The 23,573-nt window shown below is 41.2% G+C and overlaps 1 protein-coding gene across 9 annotated transcripts in view; it reads left to right on the top strand.

Annotated features, from left to right (window-relative positions):
• agtpbp1 (ATP/GTP binding carboxypeptidase 1) overlaps positions 1 to 18,449 on the top strand; it is a 360,842-nt gene extending 342,393 nt beyond the window's left edge. For 8 of the 9 annotated variants that reach the window (XM_078568039.1, XM_078568065.1, XM_078568001.1 and 5 more), the window contains one exon: positions 17,468 to 18,449. In XM_078568039.1, the coding sequence (XP_078424165.1) occupies positions 17,468 to 17,660 (193 nt within the window). In that variant the 3' untranslated portion in view covers positions 17,661 to 18,449. Of the gene's footprint in view, positions 1 to 7,989; positions 8,116 to 17,467 lie in introns of those variants that run through there. The other variant, XM_078568076.1, reaches the window with a different exon arrangement.
• Positions 18,450 to 23,573: the final 5,124 nt, after the last annotated feature.

Genomic DNA, 23,573 nt, shown 5'->3' with positions numbered 1-23,573 from the left:
TCTTAATTTGTTCATTCACTTACTGATCTGTCAATAAACTGTAATTCCTCGAAATGATGCTATTGAAAGCTCCAACTGATTTTCTTTGGCTTTGCCTATGGGTGGTCTGCGGTTTGTTGTTAGCTGCTAAGATGCTTAACATGGCCAGAAACAGTAGCAGGAGATGACTGTGTTATGATCCCCATAGGGGAACTGTAAACCAAAATAAGTAAATTTACTAAATGAGCCCCAAGTGAAGAAATTACCAACAAGGTTTCTCTTTTTGTAGCTTTTACTTTGATATGTATCAGAACCAATGCAAGTTAAACATTAAATAACAGGCAAATGATACTTTAAATAAAATGGTAAATTTCACTTTAAATAGTTGATGTAACAAATATATGTCTTATGGGAGAATTACCCTTCAGCATGTATGGTAGCTGCACAATATGCTGTTCTTTATTCAAGCAGGGTAGGTCAGGAGTCCCATTCAACAACAGCTTTCACCCCTGAGTTGCATGGATATAATTATCATCAAGGCACACTTCTCTCCCTTCGGTCATGACAGTCCTGATGGTGTGGCTTTCCAGAGCTCATTTTCAATTGACCAACCAATACCACCCTGGTTCATGGTTTGGTCACTTCTGGGAAAACGCCTAGATCTTTAATCTCTCCAAGCTATTCACAGATTTCCAGGTTTTAGACCGTTTTAGTCAGCTCACACAGTACCTCCAAGAGCTCCTGTCCCCTCTTCTGCTAAACACAAAAACGAATCTCTTCCTCAGAGTTATTTGCTGCTTCTCGTCACGAAAGTGTTCCCTGTTCCTCTGTCTATTTTCTCATTGTGTCTGCACGTTTGCGCTGATCGCCTTCACTCTCCAGCTCCTCTGCTTTTAGCTTGCCTTTGTGTCTGCCGCACTCCACATGGCTTCTTTCATAACTTCCTGTTGATTCTGTTTTCAGGTCAAGGGTCACCAGGTCACATGGATTTCTTATTATCCAAGAAAATTACATTTGATCTCTTTACAATTAATGCAATCTCTTAAAAGTCCTTTTCAAATATTCTTAAAAATAATTACAAATTCCACAGAGACCTTTGAAAGAAATTACAAATTTTCCTTCCTGCACTTCTTCCAGTTCAAAGGTCTTCCTAACTGGCATTCTTCCCTTTTACCATGATATTAATAGTTTGAAGTGTGGTAGACATGTGTAAACATAAGACAAATGGCTTTTATTTTGCAACGAGATGGGAAGGGCATTGACAGTGAACTGTCAGCATTCACTGTCATTATCCCCTCTGAAACTGACAATAACTTCAGGATGTGAGGCATGCGCATAATATACAGAAACATCCCCAGAGTCAGTAATCATTCACATCAACAAAAACTTCAACTTTGACATTCCTATATCACTGTTAGAAGGGCCACAAAAAGTTGTACCATATTCAATTAGGTGTAACTGGGTTTTTAAAGGTGATGTGATTAATTAAATTTGATGAGCAACGTAACCGGCTCTGAGAAAATAATTTTAGAATTGTGGAATTCTGATAAATGATTAATTAGCAGAGCTTTAAACTAAATGTTTTAATTAGTTTTGAAAATATGTTTTTTTAAGAATAATTTAACTTCTATCTTCATCCCATCTATATGATCCAATCTTTAATTTATTCTATGTAAAAAAACATTATTTTTGAAAGTGATATTGTTGTGCTTTTAGTTTCCTGGTTGGGTATCTATGATAATCCTTTAAGGTGATTGGTTGCTTGGACAGCCTGTTAATATCACTCCAGCTCCACACTGGGAACATCCAGTAAAGAACGCTGCATTCAGTTGGAGTATCACTGCACAGTGATAGAGATGAAATTTTCGCCAGAGAGCTCACTAGATTTTTCAGCGAGGCTTACTTCAATGTCAGTGGCGAGTGCCTTTGCTTTACGGCTGACCGCAAACTCTGGGCCAATATTTTAAAAGTTTTTGCTTACAATATATTAACCTTATTTCCTGTGTCAGAATTTTTTTCAATTATGCACAGTATTTCCAAGACAACTATATATGTCAGCAGCAACCTTTTCAAAGTATAAAAATCAGCAATTTTCATTGTACTTTACAACCTAATTAAAATCTCAAATTCTCACTCATTGATTACGCATAGTACCAACTCATTCCTTTGTCTTCCTATCAGCATCAATTCTAACGACCTACCCAACTCACTTCGCTGTATATAATGATGTATAGTATTATCCAAAATAATAGATACTGTGCTGCACTCCCAGTCCTGTCTCATTGGAATTCATGGATCAAAATTCCCTCAGATCTACGCTGCCCCACTCCTATTTGAATTTAATTTTTGTTCCACTCTTACTGTGCTTGCTAGCTGTATTTATGGGAGTTCAATGGCTAGGCTGGTATGCAGTATACATTATTTTTCTGTCTAAAGTTACCCAAGAAAAGGCTTTGGTGCTTCAAATAAAAACAGATTCCGATTATTTTCATTGCACCTACAAATTCAGATTTGTGTTTCCAATAATTTTCCTTCAACGCACATCATAAGTCAAAAAACACTCAGCAAAAGTTAACAATGAAAAAAAGTGACCAGTCAAATCACTAATAATTTTTAGAAAACACTTTTGACCAACATTTTGCGTTCTTCACCCATAATGAAGGCATAAAATACATTTGAAGAAAATTATGATACAACTTATAAATAGTTATTTCCTGTGTTTAGCATGTTTTGCTTTGGAGGCATATACCTGTAAGAGAAGCCTCAGTCTTGAGTTCTGAGAGCTCTTGCTATTAACAAGGTAAAGCTCATTAGCTTTGCCAGCTCTAATTTCCACTTGCACTTCTCCCTACAAGCTGCAGTTTTTAATGATTGGCAGCAAGAGTGGCCATCTGCAAAGTGTCAGGACTTGCTCTTTGGAAGCAAAAGTGCAAGACTTCAAAATTACTGACACCAAAAGCATTACATTTAAAACATTTCTCTCAAAGGGTCCTGCTCAATTATACTAAGTATTGTTGCAGTCATAATTGTGAAAGGAGAGGCTCTTGTATATAAAACCATATCATCATAAGGTCGGCAATAAAGATTAAAAAGCTGCTCTCCCAAATTATTTAGAAGATTCATTTATTGCAAGCTTGGCATGTCAATGGAACAAATTTATAGTGAAAACTTAATATTTCATCCCTGAATAGAAGACTCTTGGGGATAGATTTTCCACTAGCTGTATGGATGTTGCGGGTTTGCTGTCCATTACAGAAATCACTCATTTTCTGACAATTGATTTCAATGAAATCCAAGGGCTCTCTAGATTAGACAATGTGCCGCAATGTGGCAGAAAACTGAAAATCTACTACTTCAAAGCTCTGGTACAGATTCGTTCAAAATAGTCATGGCATGAAGATGCATTATTGTTATTCCATGATGAAGAATTTTTTTAAATATAATTTTTTCTTGTAGTTTTAACAGAAGTGGCCCAATCTGGAATATGGTTGCAGAAGTATTAGTAGTTTTCTAATAGCTTGTCCAGTGATTGTGTTCTTGTGTGAGCTGAGGCATGGTGCCAAAAGGATATTAGATCATGGTGGCAATCACAACTGAGTCAAATTCCAGCTTCAAAACATAGCAATTAGAAACGGAAACCACGGTGCTTTTTTTCTCCATAAGTTTGATACAACCGAGTGGCTTGGTGGGCCATTTCAGTGGGCAGTCAACCACGTTTTGGTGGGTCTGAAATCATGTGTAGGTCAGGATGGCAGATTTCCTCCCCTGAAGGACAGTCCGATAATTGCAAGATCGCTGTTACTGAGACTTGCTTTTTTTCATTCCAGATTTACTAATTAATTGAATTTCAATTCTCCCAGCTGCCGTGGTGGGATTTGAACTCGTGTTTCTAGACTGCTAGTCCAGTAATGTTACTGCTACACTTGGCCACGGCACATATAGGAAAGTATAGAGGGTGGAATTGCACAAACATTAAGGAGCCCAACTGATTTTCCATTCATTAATTCAAATGGACAGTATGTCACAAGGGCTCTTTACGGGTGCAGTTGTCTTCTCCTGAGTTTCCTTATGTCTGACCCAAGTGCATCAAGCGGAAAACCTGCCCATCAACTGTACAAGAAATGTAGGTGATGAAATTACTCTCGGGCAGTAGCAGCAGCCCATTTTATGGTCCGTCCTTATTTTTTCCATTAATTTCACTGGGTGGTAAACAGGTTGCTGCCGAGTTGCTATGGCCTGTTGTATGCCAATTCCAAAGATCAATTTCACATCTTACATTTTACATTTACAACTGATGGGCTCAGTTTTCCTCGTTTCAATTTCAAATATAATTCTTTGTAAATAATCTGAGTGTTTTAAACAATAATCTTAAATTATCGTAAATTGTAGCCAGTACATCTGTGACAAATGTACAGTAAATCTCCATTTAACGTTGTCCTATTTAACATTGTTTCGCTTTAGCATCAGTAAGTTAATGGGCCTGTAAACTCACTGAGCATTGCGAGATTCGTTTTAATATTGTTTCTTGTGTGAGCCGATTGGTGCCATTTTAGAGCGGTCCCTCCTGCTCTCTAACTCTCTGTCTTGCAGCCTTTCCCCATGCCCAACCCTCTGACCTCTCCCCATGCCTGCCTGACCCGCGATCTCTCCTCATGCCCAACCTCCGACATCTCCCTGTGCCCAGCCTCCAATCTCACCCCGTACCTGACCTCCCACTTGCGGCCTCTCCCGCTCCCCAACCTTTCAACTTGCGGCCTCTCCCCGTGCACCACCCTCTGACTTGCGGTCTCTACCCCTCCTGAACCCTCCGACTTGCGGCCTCTCCTTGTGCACGACTCTCTGACTTGCAGTCTCTACCCCTCCTGAACCCTTCGACTTGTGGCCTCTCCCTGTGCGTGACTCTCCAACTTGCGGTCTCTACCCCTCCTGAACCCTTCGACTTGCGGCGCCTCCTCATGCACAACCATCTGACTTGCGGCCTCTCCCCATGCACGACCCTCCGACTTGCGGCCTCTCCCCATGCACGACCCTCCGACTTGCGGCCTCTCCCCATGTACGACCCTCCGACTTGCGGCCTCTCCCCATGCACGACCCTCCGACTTGCGGCCTCTCCCCATGCACGACCCTCCGACTTGCGGCCTCTCCCCATGCACAACTTTCCGACTTGCAGCCTCTCCCCATGCACAACCCTCCGACTTGCGGCCTCTCCCCATGCACAACTTTCCGACTTGCGGCCTCTCCCCATGCACGACCCTCCGACTTGCGGCCTCTCCCCATGCACAACTTTCCGACATGTGACCTCTCCCTGCGCACGATCAGCACTTTCACCAAACCCCTTACTCACCCTCTCACTGCTTCACTTTCCTGAGCCTGCATTCTTGAAGAGGGACTTCAAGACCCAGATCTAATCCGGTGCCCAAGCTCCAAGGTTGTGAAAGTGCGAGTCCTGCTGGTGCAGAAATTCTGAGCTGGGGTTGTTATAATTCAAGTTTTTTTTTAAATGACTGGAAGCAGCTGCTCCTGCCTTGCTGCTCATCTCCAGATGGTTCAGGAGAGGGAAGCAGCAAGCAGAAGCATTTAAAAAAGAACATGGGTATAACAGAAGCAAAATACTGTGGATGCTGGAAATCTGAAATAAAAATAGAAATTGCTGGAAAAACTCAGCAGGTCTGTCAGCATCTGTGGAGAGCGAAACAGAGTTAATGTTTTGAGTCCATATGACTGTTCTTCAGAGCTGAAGGAGAAGTACTCAGCTCTGAAGAAGTCATATGGACTCAAAAGTTAACTCTGTTTCTCTCTCCACAGATGCTGCTAGACTTGCTGAGATTTTCCAACATTTTCTGTTACTATTATTATGGACTATAATAGCCCCAGCTCCGCTTCTGCACCATCGGGACTCTAACTTTCACAACCCCAGAGCTCCGGATTGGACCGGATCTGGATCTAAAATAGAAATGTGGGTTCGGAAGAGGAGAACAGTGAGAGGGTGAGTCAGGAAGCAGGAGGTTTAGCGAGAGGGTGGGTCGGGCATGGGGAGAGAACGCAAGAGTACAAGTCCACTGGTCCCTTAAGGTAGCAAGACAGGTGGATAGGGTGATTAAGAAGGCATATGAGATACTTGCCTTTATTAGCCGAGGCATAGAATATAAGAGCAGGGAGGTTATGTGGAACTGTATGAAACACTGCTTAGGCCACAGCTAGAGTATTGCGTACAGTTCTGGAATCCACATTATAGGAAGGATGTGATTGCACTAGAGAGAGTGCAGAGGAGATTTACCAGGATGTTTCCTGGGCTGGAGAGTTTTAGTTATGAGGAGAGATTGGATAGACTGGGGTTATTTTCCCTGGAGCAGAGGCGATTGAGGGGCAACATGATTGAGGTGTATAAAATTATGAGGGACATAGATAGGGTAGACAGGAAGGAACTTTTCCCCCTGGTGGAGGGATCAATAACCAGGGGGCATAGATTTAAGGTAAGGGACAGGAGGTTTAGAGGGGATGTGAGGAAGAATGTTTTCACCCAGAGGGTGGTGGGAATCTGGAACTCACTGCCTGAAAGGATGGTAGAGGCAGAAACGCTTATAACATTTAAGAAGTATTTGGATGTGCACTTGCGATGCCATGGCATACAAGGCTATGGGCTTAGTGCTGGAAAATGGGGTTAGAATAGTCAGGTACTTGTTTGACCAGCGCAGACTCGATGGGCCGAAGGGCCTTTTTCTGTGCTGTAGACCTCTCTGACTCTATTGCAAGTCAGATGGTTGGGGAGGGGAAGGATCTGCAGAAACCAGGAGGATCTGGGAGCGGGAGGCTCGGGAAGCAGGATTGGTGGCAAGCAGGAAGGACAATAAGTAGAAAGTTACACTTTTCTTTTATATTTTTGAAATAATTTTATTTTAAAAGTTATTTCATTTACCAATGTAGGAATTTAGCAATGTAAAGTATTTCAATTTAAAGGGTATAATGTTTTATGTTTTTTTTCTGATAAGGAAGGTCCTACAGAACCTACCTCCAGGTTTAACATTGATTACTATGGGAACCGATGTCCCGCTTAAAGTTGTTTCACTTAAAGTCACGATTTTCAGGAATGCAACCACAAATTTAAGTGAGAACTTACTGTACATGATTTCTACTTGTGCAATAGATAAATATTTTAAGTTTCCTTTCTCATTGCTGAGAAAGCTCTCGGAGAATTCTCTTAAAACACATTAAGTGCCAATATTACTCGATGAGCACTAAACATAATTTTATTATATGATAAACATGGCTGTAGAAAGGCTTTTCTCCGTGAGAATACTGTCCCCAGATTTAATGATCTTTAAATGTCACTTCACTCTATATAGATACCAATTAAGATGTGATGGTTCCACCTTGAGAATGTATGTAATTAGATCTCCTAACTATTACTATCATGCTACTTAATAAAATTTATGTTGTTTGGTACCTTGCCAAGACTATTTAAGAAACTTTCCCTCTTGCACAGTCATATTTTCACAGTGTTATTGTGCCTAAAGATAACATGTCTACGAATAGATTAAGAATAAAGTTATGAATTTTAATAAAAGAAATCTTGTCCAAGTTGATAATGAAGAACAGCTGGAGAGTTGCATTTTCACTCCTCTCAGTTTCTGTGGTTTCTGTGTTTCAACCTTGAGCTGCCTATACTTTAAATTAAAGTTTGGTATTTTAGTGAATTTAGTTGCAGACTTTCTTTAAAAAAATGACTTAAAAGAACAACAACTTTAAAATGTGGAGGAACCAATTAAGCCTTTTTCTTTCCTGGCCCCATTTATTTGATATTAGGAAAGTAAGAGACTTGGTATAAAAACAGAAAGTGCTGGAAAAACTCAGCAGATATGGCAGCATCTGTGGAGAGAGAAACAGAGGGTGAAATCGTTCCAAAATTGCACTAAGTGCAGTAGCGGGCATGAAAAACGATGTTTTACTCGCTGGCCGCAATGGCGGGTTTTCGTGCCATATTGTCTGCTTCCCATCTCATTAATTATGCAGCCACAGGAAACCCAACGTCTTGCTGGCGGGCGGCCTCTGAATCGCTCGCCACATCATTGCCTCACTCTGGGTGCCATATCTAAACTGTAGCCGTGCACACAGTTCTTAATACTTGCAGCCCAGGACTGCTCCAGTGAAGACATGGCCCTGAAAGCCAAGAAGAATTCAGTGACCTGTCACTGGAATGCCTTTTGGAGACCCGCCGTAATGTCCACCACCCCTGCTCTGGCTGCAAGAGGTCCAGCAATCAACAGTCTGGCTTGGGAGTTGGTGGCAGTGATGGTCAGTGCCAACGCTGTAAGAGGTTGGCTATCCAGTGTAGAACGAGGATGAATGATATCATCCATGCCGCCAGGGTAAGGCAACCATCTCGTCACTCCAAACTCACACACTCACAAGTCCATCACACATTCACTGGCATCTCTCTCACTGCCAGATCAAGGGACATCACCACTCACTCTCTCTCACACACCCTCACATCTCCATCTGGCTTCATCTCCTCTGGAGACTGCCTCCTCAGCCCTCACCATCTTGAGGCCACCTGCGCAGATCAACATGTGCCTTCACACACACCCTGGGCTACCCACCTTCTCCAGTACAGCCCTCGTCCTTCAGCCCCTTCCCTTGCCTGAGGCCACTTCTCCCCCTTCCCCAAGCAAACCCTAGCCCTGCCTTATGGCCGGATTGGTAGGTAGAGACCTGCCCATGACTCCTCCTTAAAAGTGATATGGTGCTGCCTGTGAAGCCTGGTGCTGATGACCGTGAGTGCTGCCCGAAGCAAAGTAGACAAACGAACCTCAAAGCCCTGAGCAAAGTGCAGCTCGCCAGATGCAGGCCGATTATGTACAGTTGTGAAACACATCAACGTTCAATCATGCAGACATGCCTGGATGATCCTGTGTTGGGGGGATGATTCCGGCGAGCAGGGCTTATAATGAAATGGTAAAGTATTGAAATTAGGTTCCCAACGTGTGTGCCATTGATTGATGGAGCGGACAATCGCAAACTGGTTTTACAACAATGTGAAACCAAGTTTTGCGATCTCCCAAAATTTTCTGTCCCCACCCACTATGACACCCACTGCAAACAGGATGGAGCAGACGATTCCACCCTGACTTAATGTTTTGAATCCAAAATGACGTTTTTCCCGAACTGAAGAAAGGTAGATATGCAATGGAGGGATACTGTTGTAAAAGTGGGGTGGGTCAGGTGGAGCAAAAGGGAAGGTCAGAGATAGGTTAGAGGGTGGGAGAAACTAAAATATAAAGATATCATGGAACAAAAGGCAGTGAGAGTGGTAATGGTAACCGAACAAAACATTGGTCCAACATAGGTGTTAATTGCAGAATAAAGGACATTGCTGCCAGAAAGGAGAACATGAGAACAAGATACAGATGAGCAGTGGGGGAGAAAGAAACAAAATAGAGATCAAAATTCATAGTCTGAAGTTGTTAAACTCCATGTGGAGTCCAGAAGGCTGTAAAATGGCAAATCGGAAGATGAGATGTTGTTCTGCAAGCTTGCGTTGGGCTTCACTGGAACATTGTATTGGACAGAGGACAAAATGTGAGCATGGGAGCAAGATGGTGAATTGAAATGGCAGGCGGCTGGAAGGTCGCGCTCGTGCTTGCACACTGAACGGAGGTATTCTGCAAAGCAGTCACCCAGTCCGCGTTTGCTCTCCCCAGTGTAGAGGAGACCGCTTTGTAAATAGCAACTACAGTAGACTAAGTTGAAAGAAGTACCAGTAAATCAGTGTTTCACCTGGAAGAAGTGTTTGGGGCTTTGGACAGTGAGCAGTGGGGCGGTAAAAGGGCAGGCTTTACACCTCCTGTGATTGCATGGGAAGGTGCTGTGGAAGGGGATGAGGTGTTGGGACTGATAGAGCAATGGACTAAGGTATCGTGGAGGGAATTGGCCCTTCGGAATGCTGAGGGGAGGGGAAGATGTGTTTGGTGGTGGCATCACGCTGGAGTTGGTGGAAATGGTGGAGGATAATTTTTTTTAATGCGGAGGCTGGTGGGGTGGGAAGTGAGGACAAGGGGAATGCATCATGGTTCTGGAAGGGGTGTGGGAATAAGAGGGCAGTTCCTTTCCCTTCCTTGATTCTTCTGTATCCATTTCTGGGGATAAACTGCCTACCAATATTCATTATAAGCCCGCCACATTCCATAGCTACCTCGATTACACCTCCTCACACCCTGTAAAGACTCCATTCCGTTGTCCCAGTTTCACTGTCTCCATTGCATCTGTTCTGATGTGCTACCTTCCAAAACGGCATTTTCAATTTCTTACTTTTTTCTCAGTCGATGATTCCCTGCCCCCCACTGTGATCAACAGGGCCCTCAACATGTCCCACCCATTTCCTGTACTCCTGCCACCCCTTTCCCACCCCTCACAGAACTTTGATAGGGTTCCCCTTTTCCTTACTTTCCGCCCCACCAGCCTCTGCATTCAAAGGATTATCCTCCACCATTTCGCCAACTCCAGCATGATGCCACCGCCAAACACATCTTTCCCCCTGCTCCCGTGTCAGCATTCTGAAGGGACCATTCCTTCCGCAACACCCTCATCCATTGCTTTATCACCCCTAACACCTCATCCTCTTCCTACGGCACCTTCCCTTGGTGTAACACCTGCCCCTTTACCTCCTCCCTCCTCGCTGTCCAGGACCACAAACACACTTTCCAGGTGAAGCAGCTATTTACTTGTACTTCTTTCGATTTTAGTGTACTGTAGTTGCTGCTCACAGTGCGGTCTCCTCTACACTGGGGAGACCAAACACAGACTGGGGACTGCTTTGCAGAACGCCTCTGTTCAGTCTGCAAGCACGATCTGACCTTCCAGTCGCTTGCCATCTCAATTCACCACCTGGCTCCCATGCTCACACTTCTATCCTTAGCCTGCTGCAATGTTCCAATGAAGCCCAACGCAAGCTTGAGGAACAGCACCTCATCTCCCGATTAGGCACTTTACAGCCTTCTGGACTCAACATTGAATTCACAACTTCAGACCGTGAACTCCCATTTTGTATTTTTTCCACACTGCCAGTCTGTATCTTGTTCACATGTTTTGCTTTCAGACAACGCTGACCTTTATTCTGCTATAATACCTACTCTGGATCAATGCTTTGTTTCTTTGCTACTACCATTACCACTCTCGTTGCCTTTTGTTCCAGGATATCATTGATATTTTAATCTCCCCCGCCCTCTAACCTACCCGTGACCTTTTCTTTTGCCCCACTTGACCCCACTTTTTCAACAGCATAAAACTCTTCACATCTCGACTTCACTTAGAGCAGAGAAGGCTGAGGGAGGACCTGATAGAGGTATACAAAAAATAGATAGGAAGAAACTTTTCCCCTTAGCGGAGGTGTCAATAACCAGGGGGCATAGATTTAAGGTAAGGGACAGGAGGTTTGGAGAGAATGTGAGAAAAAAAATTTTCACCCAGAGGGTGGTTGGAATCTGGAACACACTGCCAGAGGGGGTTGGAGAGGCAGGAGCCCTCACAACATTTAAGTATTTAGATGAGCAGTTGAAACGCTATAGCATAGAGGGCTACGGGCCAAGTGCTGGAAAATGGGATGAGAATAGAGCTTGATGGCTGGCACGGACATGATGGGCCAAAGGGCCTGTTTCTGTATGTATAACTCTATGACTAATATTGGACTCAATTTTAATTCTGTTTCTCTCTCCACAGATGCTGCCAGACATGCTTAGTTTTTCCAGCACTTTCTCTTATTTCAAATCTCCAGCACCCGCAGTATTTTGCTTTTATTTTAGAAACTTTGCTATTTATTTCGTGTAGTTTCTCCTGTTGTCTGATAAGCAGGACATCCTATATGTCAGTTTCCTTTTTGTTCATTTATATCATTTTAAAAAAAATCTTTTTTTATGGAGTGGCCTGAGTACCAGGCTTCTATACCAGTCACTTAGATCCTCAACAGTAATGCAGTTGTGCAAGTTCAAATTCTTGCATATGCTGCTTTAAGTATATTCAGTGAAGCTATTTGATTTAACCCATATATTTGCTCTGGTATTTCTTTAGTTTGCGGTAGGTTTTTTCTAAGATATCTAATAATGAGCAATAAGGAACAACTTGGTTAGTTACGAGGCTGTTGAGTAAACAGTTGCATCATGGTTATTTTGTGTCCAAATAAATGTTAAAGATAGCAACATTTTTAAAAGTAAAGGTAGACATATATTGTAAATGTCTATTATTACTTCAATTGTATGCTTCTGTACCAAGAGGAGACATAAGTGCTTTTATAATGCGCACAATTAACATGGTAAATGCAGAAATCTGGAGGTTTGAAATTTAATATGAAACATGATAAAAAAATTATACAAAAATGGTTTTAAAATGTTAATGATTTAAAATGCATGGTCACTAGAGAGTGAAAATTAAATTTCAATTCCATCCTCAACCTTCAAGGAGTAATGAATCTGGAAAGGTTACGGACAAAGTGGGAAACCATTTGTGGTTGGACAATTCACACCACCTCAGTTTCATATTCAACTTTTTCGTGCTGCTTTTTTCATCAATCTTAGGGCTCCATTCGATGGCACTGAAATCTGACTCCCACTTTACGCATATATCTCAGTAGGACTTGCACCTGTGCCCATGTAGTGAGCAGGTCAAAGTTCAGGACTTCACCGACAAGGAATCCACTTGTGTTCTGTGCAGCCAATCTGAAACCATATTCTTTTACAATTTTTCACAGCAATTAACAATGGATAAAAGATATCAAAGGTGAATTATCCAAAGAGAGTGTTGCATCCCTGATTCTGATTTTCTCTGAGGCAGGGTCCAATACCTCATGTAAAAAGAAATTGCTCTGCTTTTCATGAGAAAGATGCAGTTCTACATATTGTGTCCTAAGAATCTAACAAATTAATGGGAATCTGGTTTCATTTGATTACATTGAAAATCTGAGAAGTTGTAGACTTTAATGCGGACTTGTGCTGAATTTTGAACTACTGTACTTGCCTAATGAAATATTAAAAAGCACTTAGTGCTGTCAAGTAATATCTTTGGCTGTTCCCTGGGGAGACTTCTGAAACTCAGGGTGGGATGCTTGCTTGTGTTTTTTTTTGCATCTCTCCTGCGGAGCTCTGGGTGACTTGACAGGAGCCTTGTTTTTCAAACCTCTACGTTTTCACTAATGGCAGATAATCACTTTAGGTCCTTTTGAAGAAGTGTTTTAGCACTTTACTGGAGGAACCAATTAGAATGTCTCTGAGTCATTACATGCTCCTGAATTACCTCGGTGCCTTGGAGACGCATAAAAGAAAATTGAGTTTTGTCAGTACAAGATAGTGGGAGCTAAAATTTGAAGCTGTAGTCTTTGTTGTGAATATCCTTGACATTAGTGCCAAGATTGTGTTTGGAGATGTGTAGTTGTTCAGAGCATCACCCTGTCTAACAATAGGCTGAGAAAATCAGACGTCATTTAAACAAAATTACATGTGAATATCTGTGGCTGTACAGGAGTCTGAATGGAACCAGAAAGAAATCTGCCTTTGCTCTAATTTTATTCTTTGACTAAATTATGGAAAACTAAGCAATTTCTAAACAGCTTACTGTGTGATAATTATCTTTTTATATAACATAAGAGGCTGCTGCTTTTGTCCCAGTCGGAAAGTAAGAAGCAGTTAATGATTTCTGACCTTCATTCTGAATTATTGAATCTCCAATCAAAAAGCTTGAGAGGATTTTAATCTTCCTCTCAAATTCTTCTGCCTGTCCTCTAGTCTCTCTGCGATGTACTCTTGTGGCTAACCATGAAGGCAGCTTACTTTCAGGTTTCCCCCAATGCTAATGTGTTTTGGTGTGCAAAGCGATGACTCCTGTTTTTTTCTTTCTTGCTTTTAATGAATCACCTCATATCTGTTTAACACCTTCACCACCATGACCGCCATCCTCCCCACTCTACCTCACCCCATCTCCAGCAACATGACTGGGATTGACAGTCCCTTATCCCACCACTTTGAATTGCAGTATGGTTCACTCAACTGCAGCAAGACAGTATCATATGCGTTTATGTTATAGATCCACTTCAAGCTGAAGTAGTTATGTAATGTCTTTGTCTCCTGATGCTGTAGAATCCCACCCATTTATATTTGGGACAGCTCCTGCTGCTGCAAGCATCTGTGTGTGAAAATCCACATGGCTAGACTGCACAGCTCCTCGGGTGGTTCCCATCACCTCCAGAGATGGCTGATGGCTGCAGCACTATCTTATTTACCTGTGCTCATACAGCAGAGGATCTCATACCACTTATGACTAACTTTCAAACTAAATGCTGCCACGTTTACAGAGTTTTAATTTTCTGTTACTCCACAGTCTTTTTAAATAGCCCGGTGGCTGAGTGTATCTTCTCTCAAAAAAAACAATAAATGTTGCCAAACAGGATTTATTTTACTTTTTTACTTAAAAGTCATTCTACCATGGCAGCAGTAATGACCCACAACCCATAATTTCTTCAGTCGTAGTTTGTAAATCCCCATTGTGTCAGGCGTAAGCCTCAAGTTTCCAGCCAACCTTCAGCAGATTGTTCCTTGATAAACTTGCAGCGATGCCATTCTAATCATCTTTATTGCTGACACAAAAATAATGCTAATGAAATCAATGGATGGAAAGTTGCATGGACTGTGCACATCATTTTCCAATATGTGCTGGTACCAGGCAAGATTCCTCACCACCTCCACATGCTCAGAAAACGCAGACTTTCATCATGTCACTATCCTACCTTACATGTATTCTCATGTAAATGTTTTTTACTTTGAGTGTGTAGAATTTTTGTAGCATCGCTGTTGAAATCAATTTTACTGCTGAAATCCTGGCCAGAATATTACATCCCGCAGGCGGGCACGCGACCGACCCGAATGAGCGTGAAATTGCGCGAGATGATGTCGGGCTAGTATCTTGATGTCATCGCACACTTGAGAAATTTCGCTTGGCGGGCGCGCGCGTGCAAATGCTGGAACAGCGCCCACTGACGGTTAAGTGGGCAATTAAGCCCATTAACGTCACAATTGTCAGCGTTTTTTCATGGCCCATCCAACCGTACGGTTGGTGGATGGGCCAATTGGCCAGGCGAGCTTTACATTTTTGATGAAACCTCATCCAAGGGCGGGATGAAACCTCCGTTAGCATATTAAAATAAAAAGAAACACCTGGAAACTGTTGTTTTTATGAGGCCTGCTTTTAGGTACTTGATTGTGCTGCATGGACATTTTTTGCATTTTAGGCTTTATTTTCTTCTTTGCAGGCCTGCAGCTCCCTGAGGCAGCTGCCTGCATTCAGGGAGCTCTCTTGAAGCGCTCACCTGCGCCCACGGTGATGTTGGCGCCTGCCCTTTCCCCAGCCCCAGGACTGAGCCTTTCTCTGGGTGCGTTCGACGCTGGCTGGCGGTTAATTGGCCAACCAGCGTAAGATCGCAGTTGAGGGCTGATCGCAGGTAGAAGTGTGTTTTGCGCCTGCTCCTGAGCCCGTCGATTGCGGGCACCCGACCAGCACAAAATTCTGGCCCCTGTTCCACTGTAAATTATTTATCTGTTGAATCATTATGAAATAATGCATGTGAACATCGTACTTTTTAAAAAATGAATTGAATCATGCACTAACTATGCTCATCTCCCAATACACTTAACAAATAATCCTATCATGTGTTTGGCATGTGTATGGCAGGGTAAAAGGAGTTTTATTTCCCAATTCCAATAGAGACGCTGTGACCAAGGCTCAGGTTTCTGCTTTTAAAAAAATTGATGGTCTCCATTTCGATCATTGTATAATGTGCTATTTTCTATGTGGCTATAATTTTCTGATCATTTTGGGGTAGTGCATGATCAGAAACATTGGTTTCAATTTCCTATTAACCAAATTGTTCCACATTTTTTTTTTGTGTTAAAGGATCTTTTGTCTAACATGGAAACCAGAACAGTCTAGGTTATTTGTTTGACTTTGCATCATTATAGAAACAGATTCAATATCTTGAAATCTAAAACGTCCAAGTAAGTGTCATAAAATATTTGGCATGACAAATAAATAAATACAAATGAAGCATAAAACATTTGACCCTCTGGAACAACACACTGAAGCCCCAATTCCTCGTACATTAAATATCGCCTACAGAAGAATAAGAGGTTAATTGAGAATATTTCAGCAGTCATTTAAAATCCTGGCTGGATTTTTATTCCAGAGTCCCAACCCCAAAGTGAGCCTGAATTCCAGGTCAGAAACCTGGAACTGCCAATGATGGAACCTTGGAAGCAATTTTTGAGATGCAGCCAGTTAATTGGCTGCCTGAGAGAGACCTGTCCAATTAAGGATGGTGGGGCAGGCTCCTGAGACTGGAGAGCCAATAGGATGCCCTCCAGCACTGAGATCTGCAGTCCCCACCATCAAAGAGTTGGAAGCTCCTGATTTAGGTAGGTGAAAGAGTGGGTGAGCTCTGAAGACATTTTAAAAACTTAGAGGCCACAACTGCCAGGTTGTAATCGTGGAGGGGGATTTCCTCCACGTGACAGCCAGTGGCCACAGCTGTAACCTTCTGCAGAGAAGACGGTGCCGTGGTGGTAATGTCACTGGACCAGTAATCAAAAGGCCCAGGCTGGTACTTTGAGGACATGGGTTCAAATCGCACCATGGGAGCTGGTGGAATTTAAATTTAATTGATAAATGTGGAATATAAAGCTAGTCTCGATAATGGTGACCATGACTACTATTGTCAATTGTTTAAAAACCCATCTGGTTCACTAATGTCCTTTAGGGAGGAAATCTGTTGTCATTACCTGGTCTGGCCTCTATGTGACTCCACATCCACAGCAACATGGTTGACTCTTAACTGCCTTCTGAACTGGCCTAGTAAACCACTCAGTTCAAGGGCAATTAGGGATTTGCAACAAATGCTGGCTTTGCCAGTGACACCCACATCCCATGGAAGAATAAAGGAAAAAATTGCAGCTGCCAGGGGTGGTGTTAAATTGTAGGATGGAGCGCAGGGCCCCCAGTATGCTGCCAGGAGACCACCTCGTGTCTCGGCCCAGTTTCAGCCTCAGCCGGGGACCACATGCAAGCAGTAGATAGCCATCACCACACCCCGAACCAGTCCAGCCAGTTCAAAATGCCGGGAAATCAGCACGCTGGCCGGCAGTGGGAAATTACAGACATTTCCACCTTCATGCACTCCTCCGCAGCCCTTCAAAAATCCAGCCCAGTATCTTTGGCTTTTTTGTATGTATGTTACGTGTGTGTTTGTGTGTGTGTTGATATCAGGGTCTGTGTTGTTTGGAAAAGATTGGCTGGATGTTAGTCTGATACTTTATCTTCAGCAAAATGTTCTGCATTTTAATACTAAAATAAATCAACTGCATATATCTAAATCCTGCAAGTGTGATTTTTTTTGTTTCACGGCATGGATTTCTGTCTAACTTTATTGAACTTCTATTTTAAACATTTTTTCTACCTATAGTCCTACTACTCAAGTCCTTGATGAGGATGAGCCGCGCTGCCTTGAAGAGATTGATTATAGTGCTGAGAGCAGTGATGAGCAAGACATCGATCTAAATGAAACAGCTGACCTTGACACCCAATACTTTGACCCAAGTACACAGGAGGAGCAACTCTCTGATTCTGACATCCCAAAGAGAGACTTCTTTCTTTAAGTTATAAATCACCAAAGAGGCTGGAGGAAAAAAAAAGCCCGAGATCCTATAACCAATAAAAGAAAACAAATCAGGGTTAAAATAGTCTGCTCTGAGTAAGAGCTAGCTCACTCAGGCATATTGGCTAAATTAATAATAAATATACTGCTGGTAACACTGGAAAATTCAAATGTGTGTTATTTAATATTGACTTCAAATGCATTTGTACAAGTTAGGAGATAATCCTCTGCTGTTTTTATTTCCTCTGGATGCAGTTGCATGGCTAAAGATTTGTTCCCACTCATTTTGTATGCGATTTTATTTTTCACTACTTTCCTTGACGGTGTTTGTCTGTATGCACAGGCTGTTCTAAAGGTATGTACCAGTGATAATTTGAGGGCTCTTAATATATTGTGGAGAAGTTGGTAATGGTTTGTCTGTTGAAACTCAAATGATGTATGTATTTATTTCTCTAAATGATTTTTTTAGTTGTGTCAGACATTGTTCCAGGATTGCTTGACAGGAAATATGCTGCTTCAGCTATAACGTTCCAATGTTGAGAATGATATTGCTACTGTTCCATAGAATAGATCAGTCTTGAACTGTATCCATCCTGCTGCTGAAAGAATATAAGTTGCACCTTGCTGTGGATTATATAAAAGGTAAAAGCTAGCTGTTACTGTATTTAAATATATAGTCAACATTACTATACAATGTTGACATATACAGTGGATTGTTAGCTTCTCATGAATAATGAAATGATGTAATTTTGTTTTTCCGACTATGAATTAAAGAATTTGTATTGTGGTAGTGAATTTGCATACGCCTGTCAGTATTATTTCTGTTTTTGTGCACAAATGCCAATAACAAATTAAAAACTCTGAAGTTCTACTATACAACATGATGTTTGCCCAGTAGTGAGTCCAGTACATGCTGTTGTGGGATTTACAGATTTCAGGGTCAAGCTATCATTCTGGCCTTGAGCCTCAGCCTGTACTATCTCTCAAAATTCTACTCATAAAACAGTGCTCCCCAAACTATTTTCCCAATTTAACCTGATTTAACACTTAAAAAATAATGTGACCTCAGATGCCAACAAAAACAAAATAGCAATAAAGCAACATTCAGTATATAATTATTAAACTTTGCTTATTATGGATGAACATTTTCATTTTTATATGATGTAATTAACACGTTTTTAAAGTACTTGGTAAAAATGTTATTGTTTTATGTACTCATCAGTCCATTACTTCGTCTGAGCCCCTCCAGCTCATGGACCTTGGCCAGGAAGCAGCAGATACTGTTGATGTTTGCATTTGAATTTAGCATTACTGATCTATAGCAACATCACATCAAAGTTCCCCAAGGGCCAACTTGACATAATTGATTTTAAGGTGAGACAAGTCGAATAAACTTTTAATTTTCTACTAAGGATTGCCATTCCTCCCCCCCCCCACCCAATGCATGCTGTAATCAACTCCCCTTCCCCACACGCTGTAATCAGCCCCTCTTTCCTCCCACAGACACACATGTACACACTGTAATCAGCTCCTCTCCCCACACACATACAGGTCAGCAAACCAGTGACAGGCAGTGGGAAATTGAGACAGCTTTGGGTCTGTGTGTGGCTACAGCGCTGTAGGCGACAGTTTTCAATGGCTGTTCCCCAAGCTGCCTGTTTTGAATTTAAACAAAAACTAGGCCGTTAACGTTCCATGGCACAGTCTCCATGGCAACACCTCTATCAATCAGAGTCCACTTGCCAACCAATCAGCACTCCTTTCTCATGCAGTATAAATTTTTGTTCCCTTTACAATCTGTGTCATTGTGAATCTGTCCTGATGAGTACAAGATGAAAAGTTTTGACAGCATGTCTCTTTTTCAGCAATACTCATGTTCTGTACTACCAAATGACTATTTGAATGTACAGGACTTTCTGTGGCAAGTTTAATTCATACATATTGCGCAAGTACACCAACTTCACACCTTTCAATGGTGAACCAGACAGTGAGATGCTGTTTTTGTGAAGCTAATGGCAGAGTGGTGCAACTTGGGCAGCAGCATTTGTATATTTGAGGTTAATTCCGCAGCTGTCCTTTGTCTGAAGTTAACGTAACATCTGTGCACAAATAATGGTGGGCCCCGTTACCCTCCCTCTTATTTTGACATGAAATTCTGGGGTAATCTGTTTTCAGTGATGGCATTTAAGGAATAAATATTGGCCAGGATCATGAGAAAATTCTTTTCCTCTTTGAAATTGTGCCTTACATCCACTAAGAGGTAAAAGTGGCCTTTTAATTGGACTTGAAGTTAGTGAAATTAATGATTTATTTAAATAACATTTGTGGTATTTTTCAGTGGCTGAGCTGCACCTTGACATTTAATGACACACAAATTGTATTCCTGTATTTTATTTTGGCTGAAGGAATGACACTCCAGTTCAATTGCCTTACACCTCATCAAAATAAACAATCAAGCGAATAGCTAGAATTTATGCTGCCTATTCATTGATTTTAGCATGCTTTAATAAGCTCAAATTATGTCCTAATAATTTCTATAGAAACCTTATAAGTGTACAGTAGCCATAATTTTGGTTTACCTATGCAGTCCATACATACATCTACTTTATGGAATAGATTCAAGGTTTACCTTCCCATTTTTGTGAAATTTAATCTGTTGAGCAGTTACCACCTCATTATTCAGTATTTAGTAGAGTTGAGAGAGAGTAAGCGTCACACATTAATGCTTTTTACTGATCTGTTGTAAATATTGTATTTTTCAAATTTAGTTTTAGTTCAGCATACTTTATTAACCCTTTTCTTGAACTTCTATGTTGGAGAACTGTAGAAAAGCTAGTGGATTTTGAAGAAAGTTGTTACTGTGATGGTAAAAGAATTATCAATCATCTTGTCATGAGAATGTAATGTAATGACGTTGAGATGTATTTCAATATGCAAAATGATATCCCATCATGTCATAGGGCATAAAATATTTTAAATGATAAATGTGGCCATTTAAGAACATGCCATCCTTTCCCAAAGGAGATAGCCTGGCCATATCAATGGCAATACCTCAATATGTTTCTCTTCTAACACATTTAATTACTTCTATATAGGTTTCATTGGCTCCCATAAAAGAAAAAGAGAAAGATTTGCATTCATATAACACTTTTTATGACCACTAGATGTCTCAAAGTGCTTTACAGCCCATTAAGTACTTTTGAAGTATAGTCACTGTTGTAATATGGGAAACCCAATCACCAAGTTGTACATAGTAAACTCCCACATACAGCAATGTGATAATGACCAGATAATCTATTTTTTCTTTGTGATGTTGATTGAGAGATAAATATTGACCAGGACACTAAGGATAGCTCCCCTGCTTTTCTTTGAAATAGTGCCGTGGATCTTTAACATCCACCTGAGCTGGCAAATGAGCCTTGGTTTAAGCTCCCCTCTGAAAGATGGCACTTCCAACAGTGCAGAACTCCCTCCGTACTGCACTGGAGTGTCAGCCTTGATTTTTGTGATCAAGCCCTGAAGTGGGACTTGGAACCCGGAACTATGTGACTCGGAAGCGAGAGTGATACCAACTGAGCCGCAACCGACACACCGTTTAATGATCAATCATAATTTGAAAGTCCAAGCAGAAAATGCTGGAAATACGCAGGTTGTCAGGAAGGACAAAGACTGGATAAATGTCAACCTGTCAACCATCATCAGAACTGGTTTTTAGATGTTTGCATTGAGGCTACAATTGTTTGATTGTTCTAGAAGTTACTATTGTTAGAATCTAACTATTCTTCAAACACATAGATTGGATGTCATCTAAGCTAAGCCCCAAAATGTCATTAGATTGCATAATTTTCTAGGGGTGTGTTATCAGCATCGTGCCATGTGTTCCAGTAAAATATATTGATACATCAGTATTGATTCTAGTTTTTGAAACATACATCATCAGAATATATAAGATCTTCCCTTTCACCAAGTAAACATACTCATATGGATTTCCATTTTTTCATTCAATTCTCAAAATCCTTAGGCTTTATAGCTCTGATTCTGAATTCATGAAGTTCAGACTATTTACTGGTCACTTTACAACTAAACATTCATTCACCTATCTGAGCCCTGAATTTATTTTGTGAACTTTGAAATGTGTTTGTTCTACAACACCGAGTCTTTAATGTTTACTAAAGATATGTTGAGCAATGAAAGAAAATTAAGGATTGCTTCATTTTAATTGTTCTCCAAAATTAAGTAATGTACTTGCTTTATTTCCCCTCCGAATATTTCCCAGAGCTCTTATAAAGTTAAAAATTTCAGATGTTTAATTTTTCTAAATGCTTATTCCTAAGGTCCTAAAACCTCACAAATCAGTAATTAGATGATCAAGTTAAATTCTGTCATCAAATACTTAAGCTTTTTGCCCTTTCATTAATATCAAATTTTCTGCAACCTTGAAGCATCCATCATCACCACTCTGTCTTAGAGCACAAGAAGAAATCTATACGCTATGATATTTGGAAAAGAACTGAAATCATGTCACTGATTGTTTAGCTTCAAAACAGGGGCTGCTGGAGATCTGGAATTGGTTAATCAGTGGCCAGACTGGTCAAACTCTTTACTACATTTTAGATTTGAATGAGTTGAATACAGTCCCAAACTGAAAGAAGAAGAGGAAAGAACATGGGATCATTAGCAACCAAAACGGAAAGGCAGGCAGATTTATGTTGGTGGGTTTGTTTGGACTGAGGACAGATTAATTGTCTTCTGATTTGGTTTGGCTGAGAGAATCAAAGGTTCATCCAAGAATATGTTTCCTGTGAACGTATTTGAGGTAAATGAACTATTTTGGATGTCAGATCTTCAGACTGATCACAACTGTCGCTGTAAGCTGGTTCTTGTGGTCTTAAACCTCACAAGCAGCTCAGGAGCATGATACTGTCATTTGAATTTATTTCCACACTGCTTCACAATAATTGGAGGGAATGGTAACAGAAATCTATCACATCGCACACAACGATATGTGAAAAAGCCTTAGGTGAAATAAGCTTGTAATGTCCCAACCTTTGAGTTTATTGTAAGCATCTCTCACAAATTATATATTTTTATTGGCAGTCTGATGAAACTGATTTTAATTGCCTGACAGATTGTCAGCATGGTAGAAGACATATGCTATTGAGAGGAAAGCACAAACCATTTATTCCAGCTGCTGAATTATCACAACACAATCTTTTGTGAAATAAAAGTGGAAAATGCTGGAAACACAGAGTATTGATCAGCATTTGAAAGAGCAAGGTTAACACTTTGAGGTGGAACCTTTCATTAGTGCTATTGAAGGCCACTCCACCCGTGAAACATTAACTCATCTTTCTTTCAAGTGCCAAACGGCAACTTTCATTTTTATAGAGCTGCGAATGTAATTTATGTTCCTAGGTGCAAATTTATCAGATTTTGAGGAAACATTTAGACGCAAGAAGGGAAGTATTCAGACAAAGATTTTAAGAGGAAGGGAGTTCCAAAAAAGGTTTTGCCAGAAATGGAAGAGTGTTGGTTAAGTGGATATGTAATGGGCCAGAGTCGAAGATGCAGATGGGATTGTAAGGCTGAGAAGGCTGCAGAGAAAGATGGAGGGAGCCGTGTTGAGTCCATGCAGTGGATTGTAAATGAGACAAAGATTTTGAATTCAGCATGTTGGAGAACAGGGAACCAACAGAGGTGAGTGAGAACAGGAATTTTTTTTTTTGAAATAGGGTGCGAGTAGCAGAATTTTGGAGCATGATTTTCAATTTGGGGTCAGGAACAAGGACAATTTCTGGGTTTGGACCATACACCATGTCTGCGGCACTCATACGCTTCAAATGTTAATGCTCTAATTGGGCCAGAGGTGAGCTCAGTGCCAAGTGTCAAGCTCTGTGAGGTGGCAGGAGGAGCC

Source organism: Cetorhinus maximus, chromosome 2 (genome assembly GCF_964194155.1).
Source record: "Cetorhinus maximus chromosome 2, sCetMax3.hap1.1, whole genome shotgun sequence".
Classification (NCBI taxonomy): Eukaryota; Metazoa; Chordata; class Chondrichthyes; order Lamniformes; family Cetorhinidae; genus Cetorhinus; species Cetorhinus maximus.
The sequence above is the reverse complement of the archived record's forward strand: the minus strand, read 5'-3'. Positions and strand labels throughout refer to the sequence as shown.